Raw genomic sequence first — 23,645 nt, forward strand, 5'->3', positions numbered from 1 at the left:
TTTTTTTTTTGTTTTTTATTTCAAACTATCCAGGTCAAACAAAAGTACACATGGTTTGTGTGGTGGGTCCTCAGTATATATATACACTGGACTTCACCCTTCTTCTACAACAGTTTGACTGGTCCCCATCTGATGGTGATCTGATCAGCAAGGTCGTCTGATCCACTTCAATGCACGAATGATCTGAGTTCAGCGATTGAATGAGAGTAAGAACTTTGTGGGACAGTTTGGGGCATAAATAATCTTCAGAGTCAAACTGGAGTCAGTTTGATCTTTTAGGCTGTTCCTCCTTTTTTACAGATTTATGTTCACTGTCTCCGTCTCAACCAGCAGCAGCTTCTGGCAGCCGCTCTAGGACAAACAACAACTGTGTATGCATAGATTCAGATTCACCTTGTGCACTGACAGTAGTTTGAGAGTTAATGGTTATAAAAAACAGAGACAAGCACGTCCACAAGGCCTGAAAGAACCAATGAGCAGCCTGAGAGTTTCTCTCACACACACACACACATTAATACAAACACACACACACTTGATTTGCAGAAACTGTAGTTATTCTAAAAACTTAAAGCACATACCAATGAAATCAAAGGCTCCTTATAAAAAACTGTATTGTTCAATTAAAAAATAAAGGCCAACATACGTTCTATGTTATTTAATCATCCTGCAGTTATTTTGTAATGACAACTGTTAAGTACTTTTACACAGTATGGAGCCCTAAAGTGCTCAATATTAAATAAATGGAATATAACTGAAAAAAGCCAAATATGATCAAGTTATTGTTTTAATAAAAGGAGTTTTATTGAACATATAGAAATACCGTTTTTCAAAGAGAACCTCTTCAGTTAGCAAGCTCCATAGCTGCTGCTGCTACATTTAGCCAGTTAGAGAGCCTAAACCTCTTTAACCAAGTTTGTTTAGAGACACTACTTTCTGTCTGAGTGTAATAATAGTTAAATACATATATAATTAGTTGAATAAATTAAATGTTGTACTAACTTGCAGCAGCTGTTATTATATTAAAGTAGACTTTTGAAAAAGGACCCCCAAAAAAAAATATCACGAGTTGAGTTTGAGTAGTTTTAATGAATTATTTCACAAAATATTGTTGAACGTATTATCTATTTATGCACTATTGAATATTTTAGGGCTCCAGTTTCTCCCATTCTATCCTCGAGCAGCTTCAGGGATCTCAAGTCAAATACTGTATCAGCAATTAAAACCATAAATGAAATCACAGGGTGCAGAAAAAGTTGGATATTTCCTTCTTCAGTGTGCAGCACAACATGGACTTAGAACCAACAAGGCGTCTCAATATTACATCTTCCAGACTCGATCCGACATAGAAATAAAACCGTCCAATAATAATAAACCCACTTAACATTCTGCTCCGTTTGTCAGTTCGTAGGTTAAGGGCAAGAAACAATGAGAATTCAGCGACAATCAAGCTATACAAGTCAAACCTGAAACCAAAGTGCCCACTGCTCCATCTGGAAGGCAACGGCTGAAATATTTGTTCAACATTAAAAAACATTAATAAAATAAAAGCTGGATGCTGTAAATCCTCTGTGGAGAGCATAAGAGGCTGCACCCAGCACCACCTAACTCTTCTTTTAGTGTCATTAGCCATCACACAGTCCGGTTGGACTCTCTACAGATCAACACGGTGGCGTCTCTCCCACCACTGGCCACCAAGACCACACAATGACTCCTCCCATTTAGTAGGTGGGAGTAAAACAAGTATATGTGACTGCTGAAAAAAACGAAATAGCCCTTTCTTCATCTATTGGTTAAAAAAAGGATTTAAGAGGAAATAAAATTCACTTTTACACAGGACTGAACCTGCTGCTACAGTATTGGTTTATATTACGACCTGCAGCAACTGTGTAATTACAGGGTCAGTTCACTGACTTCATGATTCTTTACTCTACTTTATATTTAACATAACGTTAAGTCACATGTGGCCACAATTCAACAAACAGTTATAGTCTTGTTCTTATGAATGGGAAGCAAAGCTAGCTTCCTACAGCCGTAAATAATCGTGCCGAAAAACTTTGCAAGATGAGATGATGTACACAGCTGTCATTCAGTTGACTTACACAGCCAATGTGAATTAAAGGGAGCAGAGTAGTTATTGATCGAATGATGGTGGAAGTTAAGGCAAAAAAAGGATCTTGTAGAGAGGTTAGGGCGTTTGAGTGACGTGGCGATAGGATGTTCACTCTGCCTCTGAGTCGAAAAGGGTCGAAACAGGTTTTTGCCTTAGGACACAAAGCAAACTGAGGTTAGAGTTCTCCAAGTAGTGGTTCTCTCCGGTAATGAGTGTCCAATCAGAACGACTTAATCTTCAGGAGAGCATGAATCTACCCAAAGGATTAAGATCTACAAGTAAGTGCTATTGATGACGTCGAGTTCTTCTACAGTGGCTGTACGTCTTCATTAAGAGCACAGATCTCCTTCTAAAGTGTTAACCAGTTGAAAAAGAAGGTTTCACACCTGTAATACTACATTATACCAAAACCCTCACAATGCCGTACTTTCTGACAAGTTTGCTACTTCATGTGGATTTTCATCTTAAAAATGAATAAATCCTGACATGTTTGCAGTGAGAACTGTTTTAGTGCACTTAATTTCCTGCTTCACTATTTCACCATGTAAAACAATAATAAAAAATAAAACAGAATAAACACAAAGCAGCAAGTTTACCTTCTAATCAAACACAGATCAAGTAACAGAAATGCATGAGATCCATACATTTGCATACACTCGGATTCCTTAAATGAGAAGGTGTACATTCAGAAAACATGAGCAAAAATGAAAATTAGAACGAACATAAAATCCATTTTGCTTACATTACTTTTTTGATTCTTCTTTTTAATCTTTGAAAACTACTATACACTTCTGTCTGGCATAAAATCCCAGGTAACCAGTAATAATGAGGAAAAACTGCATAAATACATTTTTTTTTAGAAAGAAGTGTAAAATATCAATTTTTCAGTCAAGAATACTCTCCACTTTTATGTAAAAACAAAACTTTCTAATAATTATGTAATAAGTTAATCGTTTCCAACCCTCAGTGCAAAAACATCAAAAACAAACTGAAAGGGAAGGGACTGGGAGTCACTGATGGTGCGCATGAGACAGTGGATCATCTCCACGGAAACAAGATGTTCTCAGGCACAAGTACTTAGACTTTGTCCACCGAGCCCTTGGCAGGTTGAGCATTTTTTTTTTTCCTGAAGTACACAGATGCTTTAGTGCACCGCTCGCACACTGCCTGGGGGGACAACAGAAGACTGTCACCGTGGCAACGAGACCAGAGGAACTCTTCGTCTTTCTTCTTCTTCCTCAGTCCGCATTGTCGAATGCTTCTGTAATGTGGGCGGCTGCGTACTTTAACCGGAAGCCACCTGCAATGGAAGCACACAGGCAGCCACATGGACACACAGACAGATGTATCCAAACACACAGAGGATACACAATCAGTGGACAGCTGAGGAAAGGATCATCTGAACATTACAGGGGTCAGTGAACTTCAACCTTACGCTGTTTCTGTGTATAGGTACAGTATTTTTTACAGAGCTTTTCAAAAGAGAAAACACTGCTCGAAACACGTTTTAGCTCCCATGCTTTAGTTGGCCCACATACTATCCATGAAAATCTAAGGGGTGCAACCATGCACTGCTCTTTACCAATGGTGGGAAGGTGAACTAGATGTTTGTTCACCAAACCAGCCAGATAATCTTATGCCTGTTTTCCTCTTTTTTCCACTTTGTATTCAAGATTTGTGTTATCATCTTCTCCACCTCATTGTGGTGCGCAGAACATCAAGTTGTTAGTTTGGTAAGTGTATATATACCCCCTTGAGTTTTTCTACGGTGACAATGAGATAATAATTAAATTGAGACAGTCCTACACAGGGTTAGGTGATTATATTGTGTAGTATATGGCGTTCAAAACCAGTGTAAACAGTTGCAGGTGAATTCTTCTTTTGAAAAACACTGTAAACCCCCAGAAACATACACAGAAAAGCTGCTGCAAAGAAAACCTCTCTTAACATTCTCAGCCAGCAGGTGGCTCAGTGGTTTATCTCTTCAGTAATTACAAGAACTGTCAATAGATGGTGATGTTGACATTTCCACATGTGTGGGTCTAAACCACTGCTGCTAAAGTCGTTCCTACAAGTGGTTGAATTAGAGCAGCTGTTTCTAACACTGACTTAAGAGCTAAACACTTTGGGTTAAGGGTTAGCTGATTTAATTCCAGGTAAAAACACTGACAGTCTGACTCCTACCACACTGTCCCAGTCTTCGTTTTTCACGTATCATACTGGTGCCAAAAATACCTGGTGAGTATAATTTGTCTAACTGGTCTGGTCTAATTTCTGGACTTTTGTTTGGGCTTCTGGGAAACGAAAACTAATGGCTCCTCTGTTTCTCCCTGCTTTGCGTAGCTGCATTACCTTGCTGTGTGGAGTCTATGGAGGGCTGGTTGCAGTCCTGAGCGTAGTGGCCACTGACTCCACAGTTAAAACAGGACACATTGCCGCTCTTCTTATTGACTCCGCCTCCTCCCAGAGTTGCAGCGGGCAGCATCCCCAGAGGATTGGGGTACATGTGCTGGTAGACCCGCTGGCAGAAAGATGCCGACGGCGCCATCTGCTGCTGGAGGTTGTAGGTTGCGGCTGCGGCGACCGCCACGGCTGCGGCCTGGGTGCCCAGCATATGTGATGGCACGTCTGCGTGGCTGTGGGAGTGAGTGTGGAGGGGGCCGTAGGGGGACGGGTGTGCAGGAGGTGGAGCAGTGGTGAAGAAGGGTGACAGGGTGGCAGCACCGTTGGCCTGGTGAGGAGGCTGACCCTGAGTGAGGTAGCTGTTACTGCACAGGCTTGTTAGCTGGAAGAGAGGTGGAGGAACGCTGAACACCTGACGGGCGGCTGCTGCTGCCATTTGGTGGGCGGGGTAGAATAAGGGGGCCTGGCAGCTGGGGGGGGCGCTGACACTGCTGCTGTTTCGCCCGCCACAGTTGTTATGACAACCACACGTACCACAGCCTATCGGTTGCTGCTGCTGCTGCTGCTGTTGATGTTGTTGGTGTTGTTGATGTTGTTGATGCTGTTGCTGTTGATGTTGTTGATGATGTTGTTGCTGCTGCTGCTGCTGCTGCAGCTGTTGTTGTTGTTGCTGTTGCTGATGCTGATGCTGCTGCTGCTGCTGCTGTGGTGTTGGTGTCAGCTGCTGGGGAGTCACTTGTTGCTGCTGGGTTTGTTGAAGGGTAATAGGGATGCCAGGGGCAATGGCGGCACTTCCACAGGAAGAACCACTGTTGCTGTAGGATGTACATTCACTGTGTGCTGTGCTGTGAGTAAGTGCTGGACTGGGGCTGGGGGCGGGTCCAGGGGTGTGGGTGGGCACAGCTGGGGGAACAGCAGCTTGTACATGTCCAGAAGATGGAGCCACTCCAGTGGCTGCAGGTGCTCCTGCAGCAGGCATCACAGAAGAGGGGATAGGGGGCAGGGTGTATGGAGAAGGCAGGCCAGATGGCAAAGTTAAGCCAGGGTGCTTGGCGTGTGAAGGCTCCACCTGTGGCATAGAGGAGGCCAGACCTGAGCTGATACTGGCCGGGTCTTGGCAGGGCTGCTGAGGAGGAGAGGAGAAGGACGTGGGGCCAGGAGGCATGACACTCATGGCTCTGACTGGGGCCTGATGTGAAGCCTGTGGCATGGCAACAGATGAACCACTTCCTGACGCTCCATTAGCTCCACCCAGAACGGTTTTGAACCTCTGAACAAAAGGCTGCACAGACAGACTTCCTTGAGGTCGGACGCCAATCAGTGGAATCCCAAAGGTTGGGAGCACGTCCCTCTTCTCTGGGTCTCCCACAATTCCTGGGCCTGGAATGGCTGGAGGCACTAAGGGCATCTGCATCATCATTGTCCCAGATGAGGACTTCCCATCAGGGGCGATGCTTTGGCTGGGAGGTAGCAGAGAATGCATGAAGGAGAGAGGAGGAAACTCGGTGCTGCTCTCCGTGCACAGGGGATCCATCTGGGGCCGGTGGTTGTTGGAAGACAGAGAATGGACAGAGGAGACGTCCCCCACCACAGCTGGAACAGTCTGGTGTGTGAAGAACATGTCAGAACCAGGACCTTTACTGGAGTCATCAGAGTGACTGTCTGTGTCTAACAGAGAAACAAGAACAGGTAAGAACAGATTGATTCCACGTTACACTGACGTCTTTCATTATAGAACCTATAATTCTTTAACAAACATAGTGATATTGTACCTTTGTTGTTGTCATCCTCACTGTCGAGGCTCTCTGGCCCTCTGTGTTGAGGGCTGGATGGTGAGCTGTAGCTTTCTGATGATGTTTCTCCAAATAAATCTGGACCAGAACCCCCATCTGCAACAACATCTGTGTTAAATAAACATCTGGCTACTGTATGTATCTGTCTAACAGTATGGTTGTTTGCATTGAGCAGAGCTACTGTTGTGCATGTGCGTTGTGTAAACAGTATGGAGCTGAATGGAACAGGGTCTGAAAACACTGAGTAGTAACAGCCTGCACAGGAGAGCTGTGTTCACCGCACAACATTTTTATTTTTTTTTAATCTAACAACGGGTGGACTTCTAATATTAATGTTAATTAATATTTGTTTCGTCTGTCTGTATTAATGGTTTTGCTTATCTAATCAAATAACTCTTCCATAGAACTAATCAAAGTTCTTTATTTAAGGAACTTTCTGAGGGGGATTCTAGTGTCACAGTTTGTCACACAGGGGAAGCATTTAACAGGAGCCTTTATCCTTTGAACACCATTTTGTGAGCCAATATTATGTAATTGTATTATATATTTGCACAAAAAAATTGTGGTAAATAAGTTCTTAGCAGTTCCTGTTTGCAAAAGAGGTAGATCCTGTTTGCAAAGTACAATTGGAGTACTGAGTGATAAGGATATATGTATTTAGGATTATGAGGATGGTGGACACTGGCGATATGTCATCCTTTGAAGCAGTGCAGCTGCGCTGAATCTAAATAAACTGTATGTGCATCATCAAGGGAGTTGCAAGTCATTTCATATCCTTTTCACTCATTCACAACCTTCCTGGAACTACAAGTTCCCTCTCTTCTGTTGGTCTTTTACATCCAAGCGTCACAAAAGCCATCTAGACACTCACCTTTCCTCTGAGGCGACAGAGCTGGCACCAAACTGCCATTGGTCACAAAGGGAGCTCCTTTCCCCTTCACCTTGTCCCTGAAGCAGGCAGAAGTGTAGGAACTTCATTAGAGAAATACAGTAACAAGAGATCGAGATGTGGTATGGTCCAGTCAAATACACAGTCACATCTTACACATCTGATCAGATCTTTAAATGCAAAGGTGTTTACTTTATAACAATCCACTGCTATTGGCTTTAATGTGAACTATAAACTTTAAGAATTTAGTCATCGCGTGTCTGGATTTTCAGTTATTCGAGAAACGAGCTGAGTAAACAAATGACCCATGAATAGCTGAGCTACCTGTCAGAGGGCAGGACTCTGCTCTTGGTTTTAGTGACTGGGTAGCTTCTCTTCTCAGTGTCCTGGTGCTGTGAGGAAGAAAAAAAAATCAGAACATCAGCAGTCAATTTTCAAAGAGCACCTCTCACATTTAGGTGATTCTCTGTCATCACATAGTCACTACAAAGTTAGACAGTAATTACTATAACAGAAGTACTGTGCTTGGTTTCTCACAAAGGAGAACACACACAAGGTTTTTAAGATTTTAGTTGGACGATCTAAACGTGTATTACCCGTGCATGAATTGTTTGGCCCAAAGTATTGCTTTTACATTTGAGTACCCTTTATGTAATTCTGCTGACAAATAAACCAAAAAAACCCAAGGAGGTTTCTGAGATATTATAACTGAAGGACTCTCCAACTTCTAAGAAACCTAATAATTTCATTTCCTGATGATAACTGGGTGAAGTTGAAGTTATTTTAAGTAATAATTAGTACAATAGCAGAAAAGAATAAGCAGAGTTGTAATGAAGAGGGTCAGACATTTACTGCGCGTTAAGCCTCTGTTATGCAAGTAACTGGAAGAGAGAGAGCTGTTGAGAGAGAGAGAGAGGATGTGCTTTGTCAGCATTGTGCGTTCTCTCCCCCACTCACACATGCATGCAGTCTTGACCTATATCAGTGAGATTAGCGGTGCGTACTCCCATTCACGTGGTATTGTGTAATACATTCTATGAATTGCACACACACACGAGCATACAAACATGCCCACACTTACAAAAGGCCGACTAACTCTTAGTGACCTTCATGTATCTACCATGTATAATGATTAACTACTGTTCGTGGAGTTGTCCTTAACTGTGAACTGTGCTGCTGAAGTTTACAGTTAAGTTAATGATAAACAAAGCCACGAACCTCGGACGGACTTCTATGTGAGCAAAGAAAAACATCTTGAACCAGAGAGCGCTCCAGCCCAACAATTATCCCCTAAATAAAGCTGGAGTGAGCTGTTTATTTAATCTGTGATTTTCCTTTGTACAAGAAGCATATTTTGAAGACTGATCTGTGGAAAAACAACATTTATCATCCAAGGGAGAAGATAATGTTCCTCTTCTCGTTTTGAAGATAACCCCTGGATAGGTGACACAAGAGGTCCCCACTCACAATCTGAGATTGTTGAAAGTTATAAACCACCACTAATCTCAACTTCAAATTGAGTAATTCCAAAACAACTAAAAACATGTTTCCTGTTAAGGAATAATCTATTAATAATTCCACTCTGTAGAATAATAGTATTTAAGGGTAGTGTAAGTGTGGTGTAAAGGCTAAAGAAAAGTTACAGCAGAAACACTAGCTGTTGAAGTGGAATTTCAGAGAAATATTGCAATTAAGCTACCTTTGTTTGCAGCTTTTTCTGGAAGTCAGTTTCTAAATGGACCTACACGTCTGACTATTGAGTTCACCTATTGAAATTAATATGTAGGCAGTAGCAACAGCACTGTAGACAATACAAAGCAGGCAGCAGTACCTTCACCTGCTCCGCCTCCTGACTGCTCCTCGGTGCACAGCTCTTCTTCCTCCTCTCAGCAGGACCATTGACCTCTGAAGTGTGCCCCCCCCTCCAACTGTCTCCCTGAGAGGCTTTGGCACTAGAGAGACTGATACAGAGGAAAGTAATTAAATGTGATGTCCTTTCACATGTATTACATCATTCTCATTAATATTGAATTCTGAAAGTATGCATTGATCCATATTTTTTTCTATTCCCTCCTGTATACAATTGTAACATTCATATCCCTGTTGGACATATGCACTTTCTGTAAAGTAAATATTACCTTTTATTTCTACTTATCAGCTGTGGTTTTTACACACTGGTATTACATTTCTAGTTGTCATCATTTTCTCATAGGGATGAAAACATTTCAGAACAGGTCAGACCATAGAGGCTCTACTCACCCTTGACTTGGGCTCTTGGTCCCATGCTTTTTCTTGTGTCCCTGAACATATGACTCTAAATCTGAGCGACAAATCAAGAAAACGTCATTACAACAGCTTTTCATCAAGAATCCAGGTACAGTCTGTGATGTTAAATGTGTTTCGTGTGTGATTTAACAAGAAAAATCATCAGGACATTATTTTAACATGAACGCCGGCAAATTTGAACATATATGAACAAATCATAGACCACTGCCAACCATTAGCTGTTGATACTTGTAACAATGTCTCATAAAGTAGGGTTCACTTTATGAATAGGCCACGTTATCCAAGTAAAGAACATTATTCGGTACTGCTCACATAAAATTCTCAATTTGCTTTACTTATTGACAAGTTTGAATCAAATGCTTGTTTAAAGGTTAATGAAACGTAATGCAATTATATTCTATTTCTTTATCCCACACAAGCAGTACTGGTAATTAGTATAAACACAAGACACAGCTAAAAGATATGTAATGTAGGATTACATAATATAATGCAAGATTTCCAGGCATGGACTGAGCACGGACTTATTGTGAAGTTTGAGCTGTGACTGCTGTTGCTGAACTAAGTCCTGTACATGAGCAGGCAAATATAGCTTTGAAATATGAGGATCTGAAACACAATCAGCCTTTCTCAGCAACCTCCAGAAATAAATGCTAGTCAGCTCGGTGGGGCTGTTCCTTTGTAAACACACTCAAGTCCCACTCGCTGTTTATACAGTGCATTTATTTCACACTGCTTTTGCTCTGCCAATACTGCTCCACGCAGAGGAAAACACAGAGGAAATAAGCTGTGAAGGAATTTCACTTCCTCTCACCTTCTTCCTGACTGGAGGCATCGGAGCAATCTCCTTGGTAGACTTTGCCCAGCTGGCAGTTGCCTATAAAGAAAAATATTTCTTGATTTTTGACACCGGTGCTTCATTGTTTGACAGGTAAGTCGAGATCTAAATGTATCATAAATGGCAAATAATCACGAACCATTTTGAGTATTTTTGAATCTGATAAAGAGGCATAAAATCATTTTTTTCTTCAAGGCCCAATATCGAAAATCTTTGATAGTAAAAGCAGTTGGCAGAATTTTTTTCATGTGGATGGAAAACTAAATTGTTTTCTGTTGTCAACGTCCCTTTTCCCCATCAAATTATGTAAGAATTTGAAAGAACACACCAGTAGATTTCACAGCCATGTCACGGCAAACAATAAATAACACTACTATGTGTGTTCTGACTGTAAAAACTAATTTTGATCTCAATGCCCAAGCACATGTCAAGAATTATTCAAGTCAATTATCAAAGTATAAGTTTTCCAGCTTGTTAAAGAAGAAGAGAAAAGTGAGCCTGTTGTAGAGGACACAACTTTGAAAAAAACAAACATTGTGAGGAGATCAGTTGAAAAGAACAGATTAAACGTTAACCCATTCCAAAGGCATCATGTCATTCTTAGTTTGATACTCACATCTGCAAGAAGTGGGTTTAGCAGAGTAAGTGGAGTCACAGTTGAAGAAGCGGCAGACTTTTCTGGTTTGTCTGAAGACTGGAGGAGCAGACAGGAACTTTTCCCTGGAAACACAAAGTGACACACTTCCTTATTCACATATATTTAATTCTACATCTATAAGAAGGAGTGAATTCTATGAAAAGACACAGTACCATAATTAAATCAATGTGCGGCTATGATCAAACCATAACACCACACTGGAGTGCCTTACTGATAAAACAACAAACATTTGCAACCATCTGTGGAGCTGTCTTGTAATGACAATGTGGTGCTTTTATACTAACATACTGTAGTTAAAATAATAAAACAAAAAGCTTTCGCCTGTCAACGGTGGAGCCAAGACCCATAAAAGGCGAGAGACTTGCAAATACAAGCAGCAACAATGTTTGCAATGCATCTGGATTGGGGGCTGAGTTACTGATGAAAAGCCTGAGCTCTAAGTTTCCTTTCACACAAAATGAAACTGATGGACGCAATGCCCTTTGTGTGTGTGTGCGCATGTGTGAGTGTGCGTGCATCAGAAAAAAGGGTGTAGCTGGCTCTGAAAATGATGCCTGAGTGTGATTCGACAACAGTAAAAAGGTGCATGTAGCATTGGGACTGAATTGAAAAGGATCATGATACATTGGTAGTGAAGCTGTTCTCTTTCGATCAGAGGTTTTCTACATGTGAGGGCTGCCTCCTCGGTGGGGGCTCAGGAGAGAGAGTGGAGGAGCAGAGGGTGGGATGTGAGGCAATGATACTGAATAAGTTCAAAGGGACGAGGGCTTATCAGTGTTCTGAATACATAGTCAATGCAGTGGCTGTAACACAGACACTGAGGAAATGTATCTACAACTAAATGCCCAGTTACTGCAACCTGTATCAAAAATGTCTCAAATGTGAGCACATATAGATTCAATGTGGGTGACAATTTCAGAGTGTGTGATAACATTTAAAGGTTCAGTGTTTAAGATTTAGGTGAAAGGGATCTATTAGCAGAAATTGAATATAAAATGATCTTGGTGGTGTTTAAACTAGTGTGTTTCATCTAAATTGTACGAATTATGGTTTTCTTTACCTTAGAATGAGCTCTTTATATTTAAATACCATATGTTTACATCAGGAGAGGGTTCACTCTACAGAGGCCGCAATGTTTTTACACATTTTGAGTTTTTATGACAACTGAAGACTACCAACTTAATGTTTGGAAGGGGCGGGTGAGGTGAGGGATTTTCAGCTGCAACATGCAACTTCACCACTTGATGTCACTAAATTCTACACAATGAACCTTTAATGTCCATCATGAGTTAAGTTCCACAAATATGATCAAACCAGTGATTCTTGTCTGTATATCCATGGTTCACACAACAAACAAGAAATACTAAGACACAAGAGGTTGTGAAAGTATGACAGCCCAGTAGTGGCTTAAATTCAATCAAGCGGCACCAAATTGCACACACTGATAGATAGCAACTATTACAACTTTAAAAATGTCATACTGCACAATGCTCAAGAAAGTGAAATTAAAAGTCCTGCATCCACAACAAAGTTTTATGGGCTCTACCATGACCTATACCACATCCTTCCGCCAAGTCTCATGGAAATTTGTTCAGTAATTTTGTTGTTGTAATGTTGTTTCAAAATATACAAGCCATCGGCAAACAAGCTGACAGGGGTGAAAACATAACCTCCTTGGCAGAGATAAAAAAACAGTTTACATAGCTGGAACACTAACATGCTTCTCTGTCCATTCATATTGAACAGACTGTAAAGTATGAGGAGCAGATGGACTGCTGAAAAATATGCATCTGGGGAGGGTGTGGATTTGGATCATGTGGCTGAGATGAGGGATGCAGTCATCTTGACTCACATTTGATTCTGAATAACAACCACAGGCTGTAGAACTTCATCATTTACTAGCGTTATGTCATGTGACAACCAACAGCTCTTTCACATAAGTGGTTATTGAATACCTATAGATTTGACTTAACATCTTTAATTGAGATTTTTACAGGTGAGATTAACAACAATTTAAATTCCGATAGCGTGGGTGGTAGTTCTCTCTTTTCTGCACTCTGACACAGATAAAGATTGTTTTCCAGATTTATTACACACAGTAAATGACCCTGAGACAGACACTGACCCTTTTCTACTTGCAGGACTCAGACTGCAGCCTTGTCCACAGTCAAGGCTGCAGTCTGTAACATTTTCATGTGGCAGAAGTAATTGAAATGAGATCTATCATGAACATTTCCAACATTACAGATACCGACTCTCACTAAAGGAAACCATTGAGGTAACAGTCATTTTAAGAATCCTCAAAAATACTAAAGCTAATTATGTTAATATTGATCAGTAATAGGTAATAACACATTATTATTTGACACATCGTGTGTGTATCTGGGACAAGTGTAATGTACCTGAGGTTCTTCTCCACCTCTCTGCTCTCGTACTGGTCTCCCTGGTTTAGAAGCCTCAGGATGCTCTTCTCAAAAGACTCAGTGCATTGATCCTTAGGAAGCTGCAGAGAGAGAAGAAAGGTAAACAACAGGCAAGATTCACTGAGAAACAGGTTTGTGCAAATAAAGAAATAAGCACCTGCATGTTAACAACTGAAAGTTGTCTGTGTATAAACATGTCTTATCTGTTATCAAATGCAGGCATAAAGTGGAGAAACTGCTGAGGTTTTATTACCAGTTTACTTGCAAGTAATTCATCTAGTAGAATCATGTTATTCTGTGGCTGAAAGTTATGTTTGTAGAAAATGTTGACATCACACTCTCGTTCCACACTATAGGCTCACTTAAGGGTCTTAAATTATTGCTAATGAGGTGTGGCTGCCAAAGAACTGGAGTTTTTGCAGGAATCATAACTTTTGAATAACATACATTTTATTATTGCAACTGATAAGTGTTAAAAAAAGTATATCTTCAGACAAAAGTGCATATCTTACCTTAAGAAGGAAGTTTTCCAGTTCCTGGTGGGTTTTGGTCACACTGGTAGAAGAAGAGTCTGACCACTTCACCTGAAACAAAGCAGAGAACGACCTCCATCACTACATTGACTATGGTGAGACAGCTGACGAAAAACAACGTCAAACAATTCCAAATTAAGTAGATTACAATTACATCAAATTTATTAACGTGATCCATATTTGGGATTACATCTTTTAAGACCAGAAATAAAGTTGGTAAATATACAAACTGGACACATTAACTACCTATGGTAGTTTTTCCTTACTCTTGTTGAGGGTTGAGGACAGAGGATGCCCTATAAGACAAATCCTAATTTGTGAATATGGGCTAGACAAATAAAACTTGATTTATTGATTAACGCACACTCATAGTGTCACCTGTGACCCAAGCTCCGACAGACATGAATCAAAGTAAGAGAGGTCAGCACATGAGCAGTGCCTGTCTGTGCTCGGCAAATCGTATCCAACTCAGAAAAAGAGACCGAGAGGCTGCAGTTCTTCTGTAGGTGCTGGGGGGCTGCCCACAGTGTGGGTGTGGGACAGTGCCAGATAAGCCACCAGGGCCAGTTCCATAGACGGGTAATTGGTAGTTTGCTAAAAATAGACACATTACTGTCTCAACACCAGCTGGCTATATTTTCTTATGACAAGTCAACACAAAAACTATTTTATCTGGTGAGAATATCTTTACTTAAATGGATTTGTTATGATTATTTTAATGTAGATAATTAACTCAGTTCCCTTTAATGACCTCAGAACCACAGACAGTGAACGTTTGATTTGGAATTCCGTACAGTGTGGTAACAGAGTAAGACTAATGGTCTCTAACTGATACCGATAATCAGTGTTTCCAGTACATCAATTTAAGATAAGTGTGTAGATGTTGACTACAGAGGAAATCAATAATTTGGAAAATATTGATAACACACTGACATAAAGTGAAAGTAATTTACTGTGTCTCTCTCAACAGAAGATTTTGCAGAATGTCCAATACAGGAAAGACTTTGACTAAGTTTATGATCAATTACTAGTGAGGCTGTACAGTGCAATATACACTTTAAAACATTCATATCTGTAATGTTTATTAATTATGCTACTTGATGAAAGCAGTGCATGCCTATTTAGCTCATGGTTGCAGATATGAACACATGTTAGAATGAGTGTGATGGGTCTCATGTGTATCTGTGGTCTGTGTCCAGATGGAGAGCTGAATGCTGCTGGCTTCACCCTCAAAGCTCAGTCAAGCCAACAGGACGGTTAGTGTGTCATCTCCATCTGTCTTACTGAATTTTTATTTCTGTAAACGAGCGCTTAATAAGTCTATTAAATACTGTGCATTTGTGTTGAGATAAAATTTAATTTTGAACCTACAAGGTCAACAGTAGTGATGAGCTGCCACAAGATTGGCACAACACTGAGTCACTGTAGAATTTGAAACTTGGATTAGCTGAGTTCCACTGCCAACTGGGGCAAAACAACAACAAAGGACACAAAGAAAATGTGTAATCTAACAATGTGGACACGCAGAACCACATGGTCAAGTGTGATTTGGCTGCTACAAAATACATGGCAGACACTTTCTGCTGGACCTAGCTAAAAATTGTACCAGAATGGAGATTTTAAAGAACAAGTAACCAGCACAACAAAACAAAAAGATAAAGTGATGCCAAAGAATGGGAGTAGACAGTCACCAGGCAGAAAGACACCTCATGTTCAAACTAGTATATAGTGCTTGATAAATAATGACTGTGCATAAGGTGAGTCCATTAAGTCTTTTGACCCCTCAGTGAGGACATAACAGAAGTATGAATGGCTGTCAAGTAAATAACTAATCCTGAAACAAGCTGCTCATTTTGTAAAAAATGTTCATCCATTGTTGGTCATTACTTCTTCAATGGGCTGTTTGAGGTTAAAGACTTGCTTTTAGGGTTAAGGTTAGAAGTTTAGGGTAACGTTAGAGTTATGCATCTAGTTGTGATGTTTGAGGTTTGAAAGGGGCTAATGATGGTATTATGCCAACAAGTTCTCTCAGTAAGATACAAGAATGTGAACGTGAGAGTGTGTTTGTGTGTGTGTGCATGCGAGTGTGTGTGAGCACTACAGGAAACACTAGACATAACTACAATAATCAGGACCAAATCTTACTGAACTTGAGATTGCATACGTAGTAGATAAAATTGTCAAATCACACTTAAGCAGGACATTTTAAGCTGTAGCAGAACATTGTGTGTGTGTGTGCATGTGTGTGTGTGTATTTGTGGTGGTGTTACCTACCTCAAAGTTGTATTCCTTGTCTATTCTGGACCGAGAGATGCCCCTGAGCACAATCCCCTCTATATGCACTGCTGCAACAACAACAACAGAAATCACAAATTAACTATGAAGAGTTTGTGATGGGATTTCTTACTGGGATTAGGCAACTACTGACAAACACTGGTGTGTGTCTACTGAAAGCCTATTCAAATATTTAGGCCCATACAATTATCTGTGTTGTTATAGTGCATGCTATGAATTAATCAGTACTTTCCACTATGTATGTCCACCTACAACTCTAACCTAGAAACCAGAACAATCATATTCACTCTTGTAGATGGGGCTGGTCATCCTCCCCATCAGATAATATCCCTTCATACTGAAACGAGTCAGTAACAATCACAAACATTATAAGGAAACTAAAACCACTTTAGATAGTAGAATTCAGCCCCTAAAGGAATGGGTCTGGTTTCTGTCAGAGCAGTTCTGCAAGATTATTTTTGTTAACAACCAAGATGGCTGCTGCTGATGGGGAGAAGCCTGTTGTATCTGCTATAACACAGTATTAACTGAACTGGTATCATCATGATACTTTTCTCAAAGAGCAGAACAAACAGCTGCAGGTACGGTGTTTCCAGACATTTGTCTGTTCCTCTGTGCTTTGCTCTTATTGGTTTTAGGTTTTATGTCTATTGCAATCAGAGGCATTTTGGTCTGCAAGACTTTGAGCTGGGAAGTTTTAGACCCAATCACAAATGTGAATTTGATCACCAGATATTTACAGAAAAACCTGAAGGGGGCTCTACTGTCACTGTTCAAACTGCCAATATCAACGAAAACATAAAGAACAATACATGGCCAAATAAATGAGATGGATTAAGATTATCATCATTATACAATAGTTAGAGATGTCCGTGCCTCATTAATTCATTAAGTTATTTTACCCTTGTTCAAAAAATATAAGGGAGATTAAATCAAAAAGGCTGAAGAAACTGGAAACACAAATTAGGTTATGTGTTATACCTGTATCAGATTAGTAATGATTGTTAGATGCACTGCTTCAATTCACCTTCTCTTTGTGTCACCCAGCGGCTGGAGCGTCGGCTCTGACACGGAGGATGTGAAGCGGTACACTCTCCCAAACCCAGCGCTGGGGGAGGCAGGAAATCCACTTTCTGACCTGTGAGCTCCTAGAAAAACGAAACAAACAAACCAAAAATGCAAGTTAGTAACTGCCTCATACTGGTTTGTTCACACTATCATTTTCAACTTATAACCTCTGTTTTCTTTTACTATGAATAGCTTCATGTTAATGTTTATGAAGTTACTCATGAAACACACTCACAAAAAACCTGAGGTAAATAATTCACTTTCAAGTTCAATAGTTTGACGTTTAAATAACAAAGCCCTGATAGGTGAGGCAGTACCCGTAAAATCATGTTAGACAGAGAGAAACAGAATAGAGTCATCAGTAGCTTGTCCCTTCCGGAAATGAGAAAAAAAAAATTATCCAATATTTTTTAGCGTAAATGTAATTCTGATTCCCCAAGTTCTGATGTATACACTGACTTAAAGCTCAATTTAAACCACATTAATTCAGCTTAAAATATCTATAAAAACATTGACTCAAATGTTTAACAGCTTAAGACAGTGAACAAGAACATGTGGGCAATACAAACACAATAGAAATATATGCAAGTGATAACAGCCAAGCTCCATCATCCATATAAACATTAACACATAACCTGTGGGATTTCAAAAAGGCAACTTACGCAGAGTCACAAAATCAAAAGGGATGGAGCAGACATTATGTCAGCACACTGACCACACACCGGTTAGCAGTGTTTGTTTCTAACCTTTCACTTACTCACTCCACATCTCCCCCCTCTGTGTTATAATAAATCTGACAGTGCCACAGTCCAGACACAGTGCATCCCTCTAAAAATGGAGAAGGTTATTTTATTAAGAGGCGAGCATCCTCACCAGGCAGGAACCTGACTCAGGGTAATGATGTCAATCTCACAGAGTCGTCTAGAACAGACAGCCTCACTGACTTGATTAAAGGTACGCTCGTTGTGTAGAGCAGCACTCCACTGGTTTAGCACTGCACTTGTAAGATACAACTAACCAAAGAGAAAAAACATTCCATTTGATACAGCCTTATTTATTTTAGCATCTACACCCGCCCTCACAGTTTAGAGTGTTATGTTAGTAGTGCTAATGTAGCATAGAGCCTCAAGCAGAGATGAGGGCCAGGATACAGAGGCTCGCGTCCTCTATTTTTAGCATGTCTTCAGCCACAACCGACCCCTGACTTGAGTGACATCGCTTCAGACAATTTAAGCAACTACCTCTGGAGTAACAAAAACTTTGAAACATATGCCATAGTTCTCTTCTACAACTGAAACAAACTCTGATGAGGGAAATAGGTAAAGCTCCTCTTTCATTCGCACTCAACAAAAATGTAGTCGGTCTGGTACGTTCTTATTTCTGGTTTTATTTAAACAATGTCATGTGTGGTGCCGCCACACACAAGGATAAACTGCTTCTGACACCTGATCAGTGGACATCAAGCATAAATGATTTATTAGGCAGACACAACAATCTCTAATTGACTTTTAACTTTTTTTTATCGTTGCTTTAATTCTGTGAGACCACTGATACTTATTTATAACAGATACTAGCAATTAATTTCCATTCATTGCTTAGCTGATAAGAACAGTACTAAGGTAAACTGCCACAAGCACCATAAGTGTGGATTAGACAGCAAGACACTTGAGCAGTTTTTCATGACTAACATGAATTCAGATTAGGGATTTTCCTTTTATATGTATACATACAGCCCATGGGAATTTACTTTTTTAGAGGTGTGTTGACAATTTAAACCACCCTTCCATGCAAAGTTCCATCAGATGCGAGATCTATGAGGGGTTTCATGCCGGTACTGCCCATTTTAACAGGACTCAACTATTGGTTTCTGTTGGGATAAGTTTCACTTTCTGAGAAACTGTATTTGCCCTGTAGCTAATGCGCCTCCTACAACTCTTACTGGCATTCATCTGTTCAGAGCACATTGTTCCATCAGGCTGGGTCTTTCTCCAATATTCTTCTTGGATATAAAAGGCTTTAATCCTGGCGGCCTCCCATACGGGTCAAATTTGTGCAGTCTCATTAAAATTAGATGCCTGTACTTTGACAGTTACAAGAGTTACATATACACTAACATATATATATATATATATATAGACACATATACACAAGTTTGGGTTGTTAGAGACTTCACTAAGCATCTAATGCATGCTTTTGGGCTGAATTATCCAGGGTGGCCGGTACTGGACAAATTGGCCGTTGTTTGAAATCTATGCCAGTTTTAGTTACAGTGGAATGATTTGAAATTCAAATAATTTGAAGATCTATTTTACTTCCTTTGCCAGACTCACAGGCATCCTCAACTTTTTTTTTTCATATAGGCCCCGGAGAGCATTTCAGATCTTGGCATGTTGACATCGTACACTTCGAAAGCAAAGAGAACACGTGGGTCTACATGTCAGAGGAATAAGACCCAATCCACCTGCCCTTCCTGAAGAGATGGTTATCATTGGTACCTAATCTGGGAGATCAGATGTGTTGAATGTCAATATATTTTATTAATATCTGACAACCCGTATTTAAAGGCTCTAAATCAAAAAGGATAGTTAATAGATAAATATATTGAGAGTCAACAATTTCTGTAGGGTGAAATTATTTTTTCACATGACTGTACACTTCACAAATGCTGAAACAATTCACCAATCAGCAGAGCTTTTACCTTTATTATTAGACAGTCTCTGGTCAGAAAGCCTGAGCCCTCGGTGGTCACAGGCCCTACTGACCCACGCAATAAGATACCATTGCCTTAAAGTCATATACAGTAGCTTGGTGTTAATGATTTCACACTATACTGTATGCCTCCACAGCCTGGAGGGTTCAATGACAAGCAAGCAAGACAGTGGTTCTTTCCCCTGTTAAATCGCCCCAGCCCGGGGGGGAGGAAAGTTTAAATTAGTTTGGTACCAGATGTAATGAAAGCCAGCTCACTGCTGACCTTTGTGGATAATAGTGCATGACTCCAAGGAACGCAGAGGTTGACTGATCGAGACAGAGAGAAATATTGCATTGAAACTGCCTATTGAGAAACCCTGCTTTACCCAACATCAACACTCATCATTATTATTATTATTATTCTTATTGGTGCTGCCATCACTAATTATTAATATATTGTTATAACAGTGATTGAAAACGACTATATGTACAGCTGTCCCTGTCTATCTCTCCCCCTCTTCCTCTCGTTTCTCTTCTCTCAAACCGATCACTAGTCGGTCTGTCAACGTATATTTTTCTTTTCTCTTTCAACAGGTGCTTGTTCACGGCGGGAACTGTTGGGTTGTCTGCATATTGTAAGATCTTCACCTCATTCCGACAAACGCCTTGAGGTAATATTTTTTATATAGTGTTATGCAAATAAAACTGAACCTAACTGAACTGAATCAGTTGGTTGATCTGCAAGGTTGAGGCCTTCGGAAGTGTTTGCCAAATACACATCATAGAGATGACAGCCACGGTTATGTAAATAAAGTCACACATGTGCTCCAGGTCTCAGGCATGTCTTTCAGTATGTGGTCTGCTTTTTGGATTCATTGCAGGCTAAAATGGTGCCCTGCAGTTTAAGTGACATAATGGTAGCTGTGTAAAATGTAGACAAACGCTCTGTTAACTTTGGTACTCAACATTTTACCTCTGCCTAGGAGGTTGTGATTCACCCCTGTCTGCTTTCTTTGTTGGTTGGTTGGTTTGTAAAACAGATAATGCAAAAACAACTTCACAGTGCAGCACAAAACTTGGTGGAAGGATGCGGTATGTGCCCGGGAAGAACCCACTGAATTGTAGTGTCGATCCAGAAATGTTTAATCGCATTGCTTAAGAGGGACCTTTTTTATTGATTTCCCAGAAAACATTAAATGGTTCTTGATTAAATTAATTAGGCATATTTAGGGTTTTTATTTCTCAGTGGGTGCCGCTTGAATGTATTTAAGGGGACGAGGGGCCTTGGTGGAGGTGTCTGCTCTACTGTGTGCCGAGCTAGTTCTAAAGTGCCAAGATAGGAACCAGCTAAGTTATGCGACATAACATCCACTGCAGACATGTTGAGAAAGATGAGCTGCTGTCCTGTTTGGTTGGAGTGAAAACCTAGGACACCTGGTGTCAAGTTCAAAAGCTACAAGTGAAACAGAACAACGTCAAACACCCACTGGGGCTCAGTTACAGCACAGATCAGCTGTGGAGAAGCAATCTGGAGTAACTGGATAACGAATGATAGCAATGATAATACTAGTACTAATAATAAAAGTGGCATTATCAGTAAAGCACTTGGCATTTGATCTGGATACAGCTGTAATGGGGACAGTGCTTTGCTTCCAGGGAGCTTGTTAATGACTTTAACTACAGGGGACATTTAAAAAAGGTAACAGCAGCAATATATTGGTCCACAGCCCAGACACATAGGAAGCTATATAATGGCTCCGAGGCAAAAGAACTATGCCCCATGTGTGTGGACATTGCTGGAGTCAGTGGTTGGAACCACATAGCTACTACCAGCTTATACAGTATATGGTAGCTAAATCATTTAGCATGGACCCAAGCTCATGCTAAGAAAGACGTTCCCGAAGGCACTACTTAGCATTAGCTATCATTATCTTATTAGCTATAAGTGTATAATTTACTTATAATTTATCCCATAGACAGATATAATAAAAAGTTAAAACATGTTAAGCTAGCTGGGCGTTAGAAACGACAGTGTCAGTGGAGTTACCGTTGTCTGGGCGTTTATCCGGAGCTGACTCCGGCGTCTCTCCTCTATAGCCAGCTCGATTTTGTCCAGCTGGCCCCGGACGGTCTCCCGCTGGTGGAAATGGAAAGCCGGGTGCAGGGAGGCCATGGTGAAGAGCAGCGCCAACTGCTCCAGGGGTCCCGCCGCCGTCTCGTTCGCGGAAAAGCCACAGGGCGGGTGGACCGGGTGGTGCTGGTGGGGACCCCTGGACGGAAGGAGGGAGTAGTCATAGTGTTTGCAGAACAGGGCCGGGTCGACACGGCTCAGAATCCCAAAGAGTATTCCAGCACATTCCCTGCTGTCGGACCCGAGGAGGGACAGGCAGACCAGGAGTTTGGAGCGAACCACCGGGTCTACCACGTCCGTCAAAACGCCCAGGTCGCCCGGGCTGTTGGCCCGAAACTCGAAGTCCCGTAAAACATGGTAATCTTTCCGGGCCAGGTCCTCCAGATAAGATCCCAAAAAGCGGAGCTCCAGGGGTTGGCACATATGGAGGAGCCCGCACATGAACTCGACACGCTTGGCTGGGTTTAAATGTAGGCCGAACCACTCGAAGACGGTCTCCTTGTCTAGCGGGGTCGGGGACGAGGACTCCTCCAGCCCGGGGGACACCGAGGTGGGAGACGCCGCCCCGGGGATCCGCTGCTGCGCCGACCGATCCAATGAATCGTCCTCGGCCGCCTCGTCCTCCCCTTCCTCGCCCTCCCCTTCCTCGCCCGTTTTCATCGGTAGTTTCATCTTCAGCATTATCAGCGATGCAGGAGAAGCTTTAAAGAGTAAACAACGGATGAATATTCATCATTCACAACTTACACGGTTCGGTAACGCCGGAGAGGGACGCGGGCTGTCGGTGGTTTAACGGGGTTTTCACGGTTTACTGATCAACTGACGCGGCGACGCTGCTGGAGCTGCTTTCCTCTAGTCACGTTCTTCTTCGACTCCTCATTTCCGGCAGAGTGGATATGCACGGTTAGCGCTTTATACCGCCATCGTGTGGCTGTTGGTGGATTTTCTGAAACCTAGAGTGGGCTTTTATCAATGAAACTAATTATGATGCAGAATGCAAATATTAGGATCGTTTCTTTTTGGTCTAAGACTGCATGATATACAATTCGCATTTTCTACCAATACTGACAATAACTCCTCAATTAATTTGTCATTGCTGCTCCCGTCATCTCTATCAGACATTTTCTTATGCACAAACACTTTAAACACTGACACACTTTTCCATTATGTTACAAACTGTTTCTTCGAATCAATGTTGTAAATATTATTATTTTGTTGATTTTTTCAGTCACACATGTCCTCTATTGCACTTCAGTCCGTCCTGGGAGAGGGATCCTCTCTCTGAGGTTTCTATTTTATCCCCACCTGTTGATGTTTTTTTTTGTAGTCTTTCCTTACTCTTGTTAAAGTTTAAGGACAGAGGATGTCACATCTTGTTTGGCCCTATGAGACGAATTGTGATTGGGGAATATAGGCTATACAAGTCAAATTTTATGGATTGTTTTATTGATGCAAAGACAGATAATTGGTGACTGTTAGTGAAGGCTATATTTTTTTACGGACATTTAGCAATGCAGTGACTATTACAAG

At 41.1% G+C, this 23,645-nt stretch overlaps 1 protein-coding gene across 1 annotated transcript; it reads right to left on the bottom strand.

The window, feature by feature from the left end:
* Window positions 1-1,066: 1,066 nt before the first annotated feature.
* zcchc2 (zinc finger, CCHC domain containing 2) lies at window positions 1,067-22,970 on the bottom strand. The gene is made up of 14 exons (XM_061093671.1): window positions 22,032-22,970; window positions 17,253-17,373; window positions 16,205-16,275; window positions 13,910-13,981; window positions 13,377-13,477; window positions 10,933-11,036; window positions 10,293-10,355; window positions 9,455-9,515; window positions 9,027-9,156; window positions 7,520-7,587; window positions 7,178-7,254; window positions 6,286-6,402; window positions 4,463-6,181; window positions 1,067-3,410 (listed from the first exon to the last, which is right to left on the bottom strand). The coding sequence occupies exons 1-14, from the start codon at window positions 22,794-22,796 to the stop codon at window positions 3,349-3,351; spliced, it is 3,531 nt and encodes a 1,176-aa protein (XP_060949654.1). The 5' UTR covers window positions 22,797-22,970; the 3' UTR covers window positions 1,067-3,348.
* Window positions 22,971-23,645: the final 675 nt, after the last annotated feature.

The sequence above is a fragment of the Limanda limanda genome, chromosome 20 (assembly GCF_963576545.1).
Source record: "Limanda limanda chromosome 20, fLimLim1.1, whole genome shotgun sequence".
Lineage (NCBI taxonomy): Eukaryota > Metazoa > Chordata > Actinopteri > Pleuronectiformes > Pleuronectidae > Limanda > Limanda limanda.

What these genes read in the sequence shown, in the direction of transcription:
- zcchc2 (XM_061093671.1), bottom strand. Translation starts at nt 22,796, where the DNA reads ATGCTGAAGATGAAACTACCGATGAAAACGGGCGAGGAAGGGGAGGGC. An exon ending in AGGAGGCGGAGCAGGTGAAG is followed by an intron (nt 7,588 to 9,026) that starts GTACTGCTGCCT and finishes TCTTCCTCACAG; the next exon opens with CACCAGGACACTGAGAAGAG. An exon ending in CATAGACTCCACACAGCAAG is followed by an intron (nt 3,411 to 4,462) that starts GTAATGCAGCTA and finishes CTTCCATTGCAG; the next exon opens with GTGGCTTCCGGTTAAAGTAC.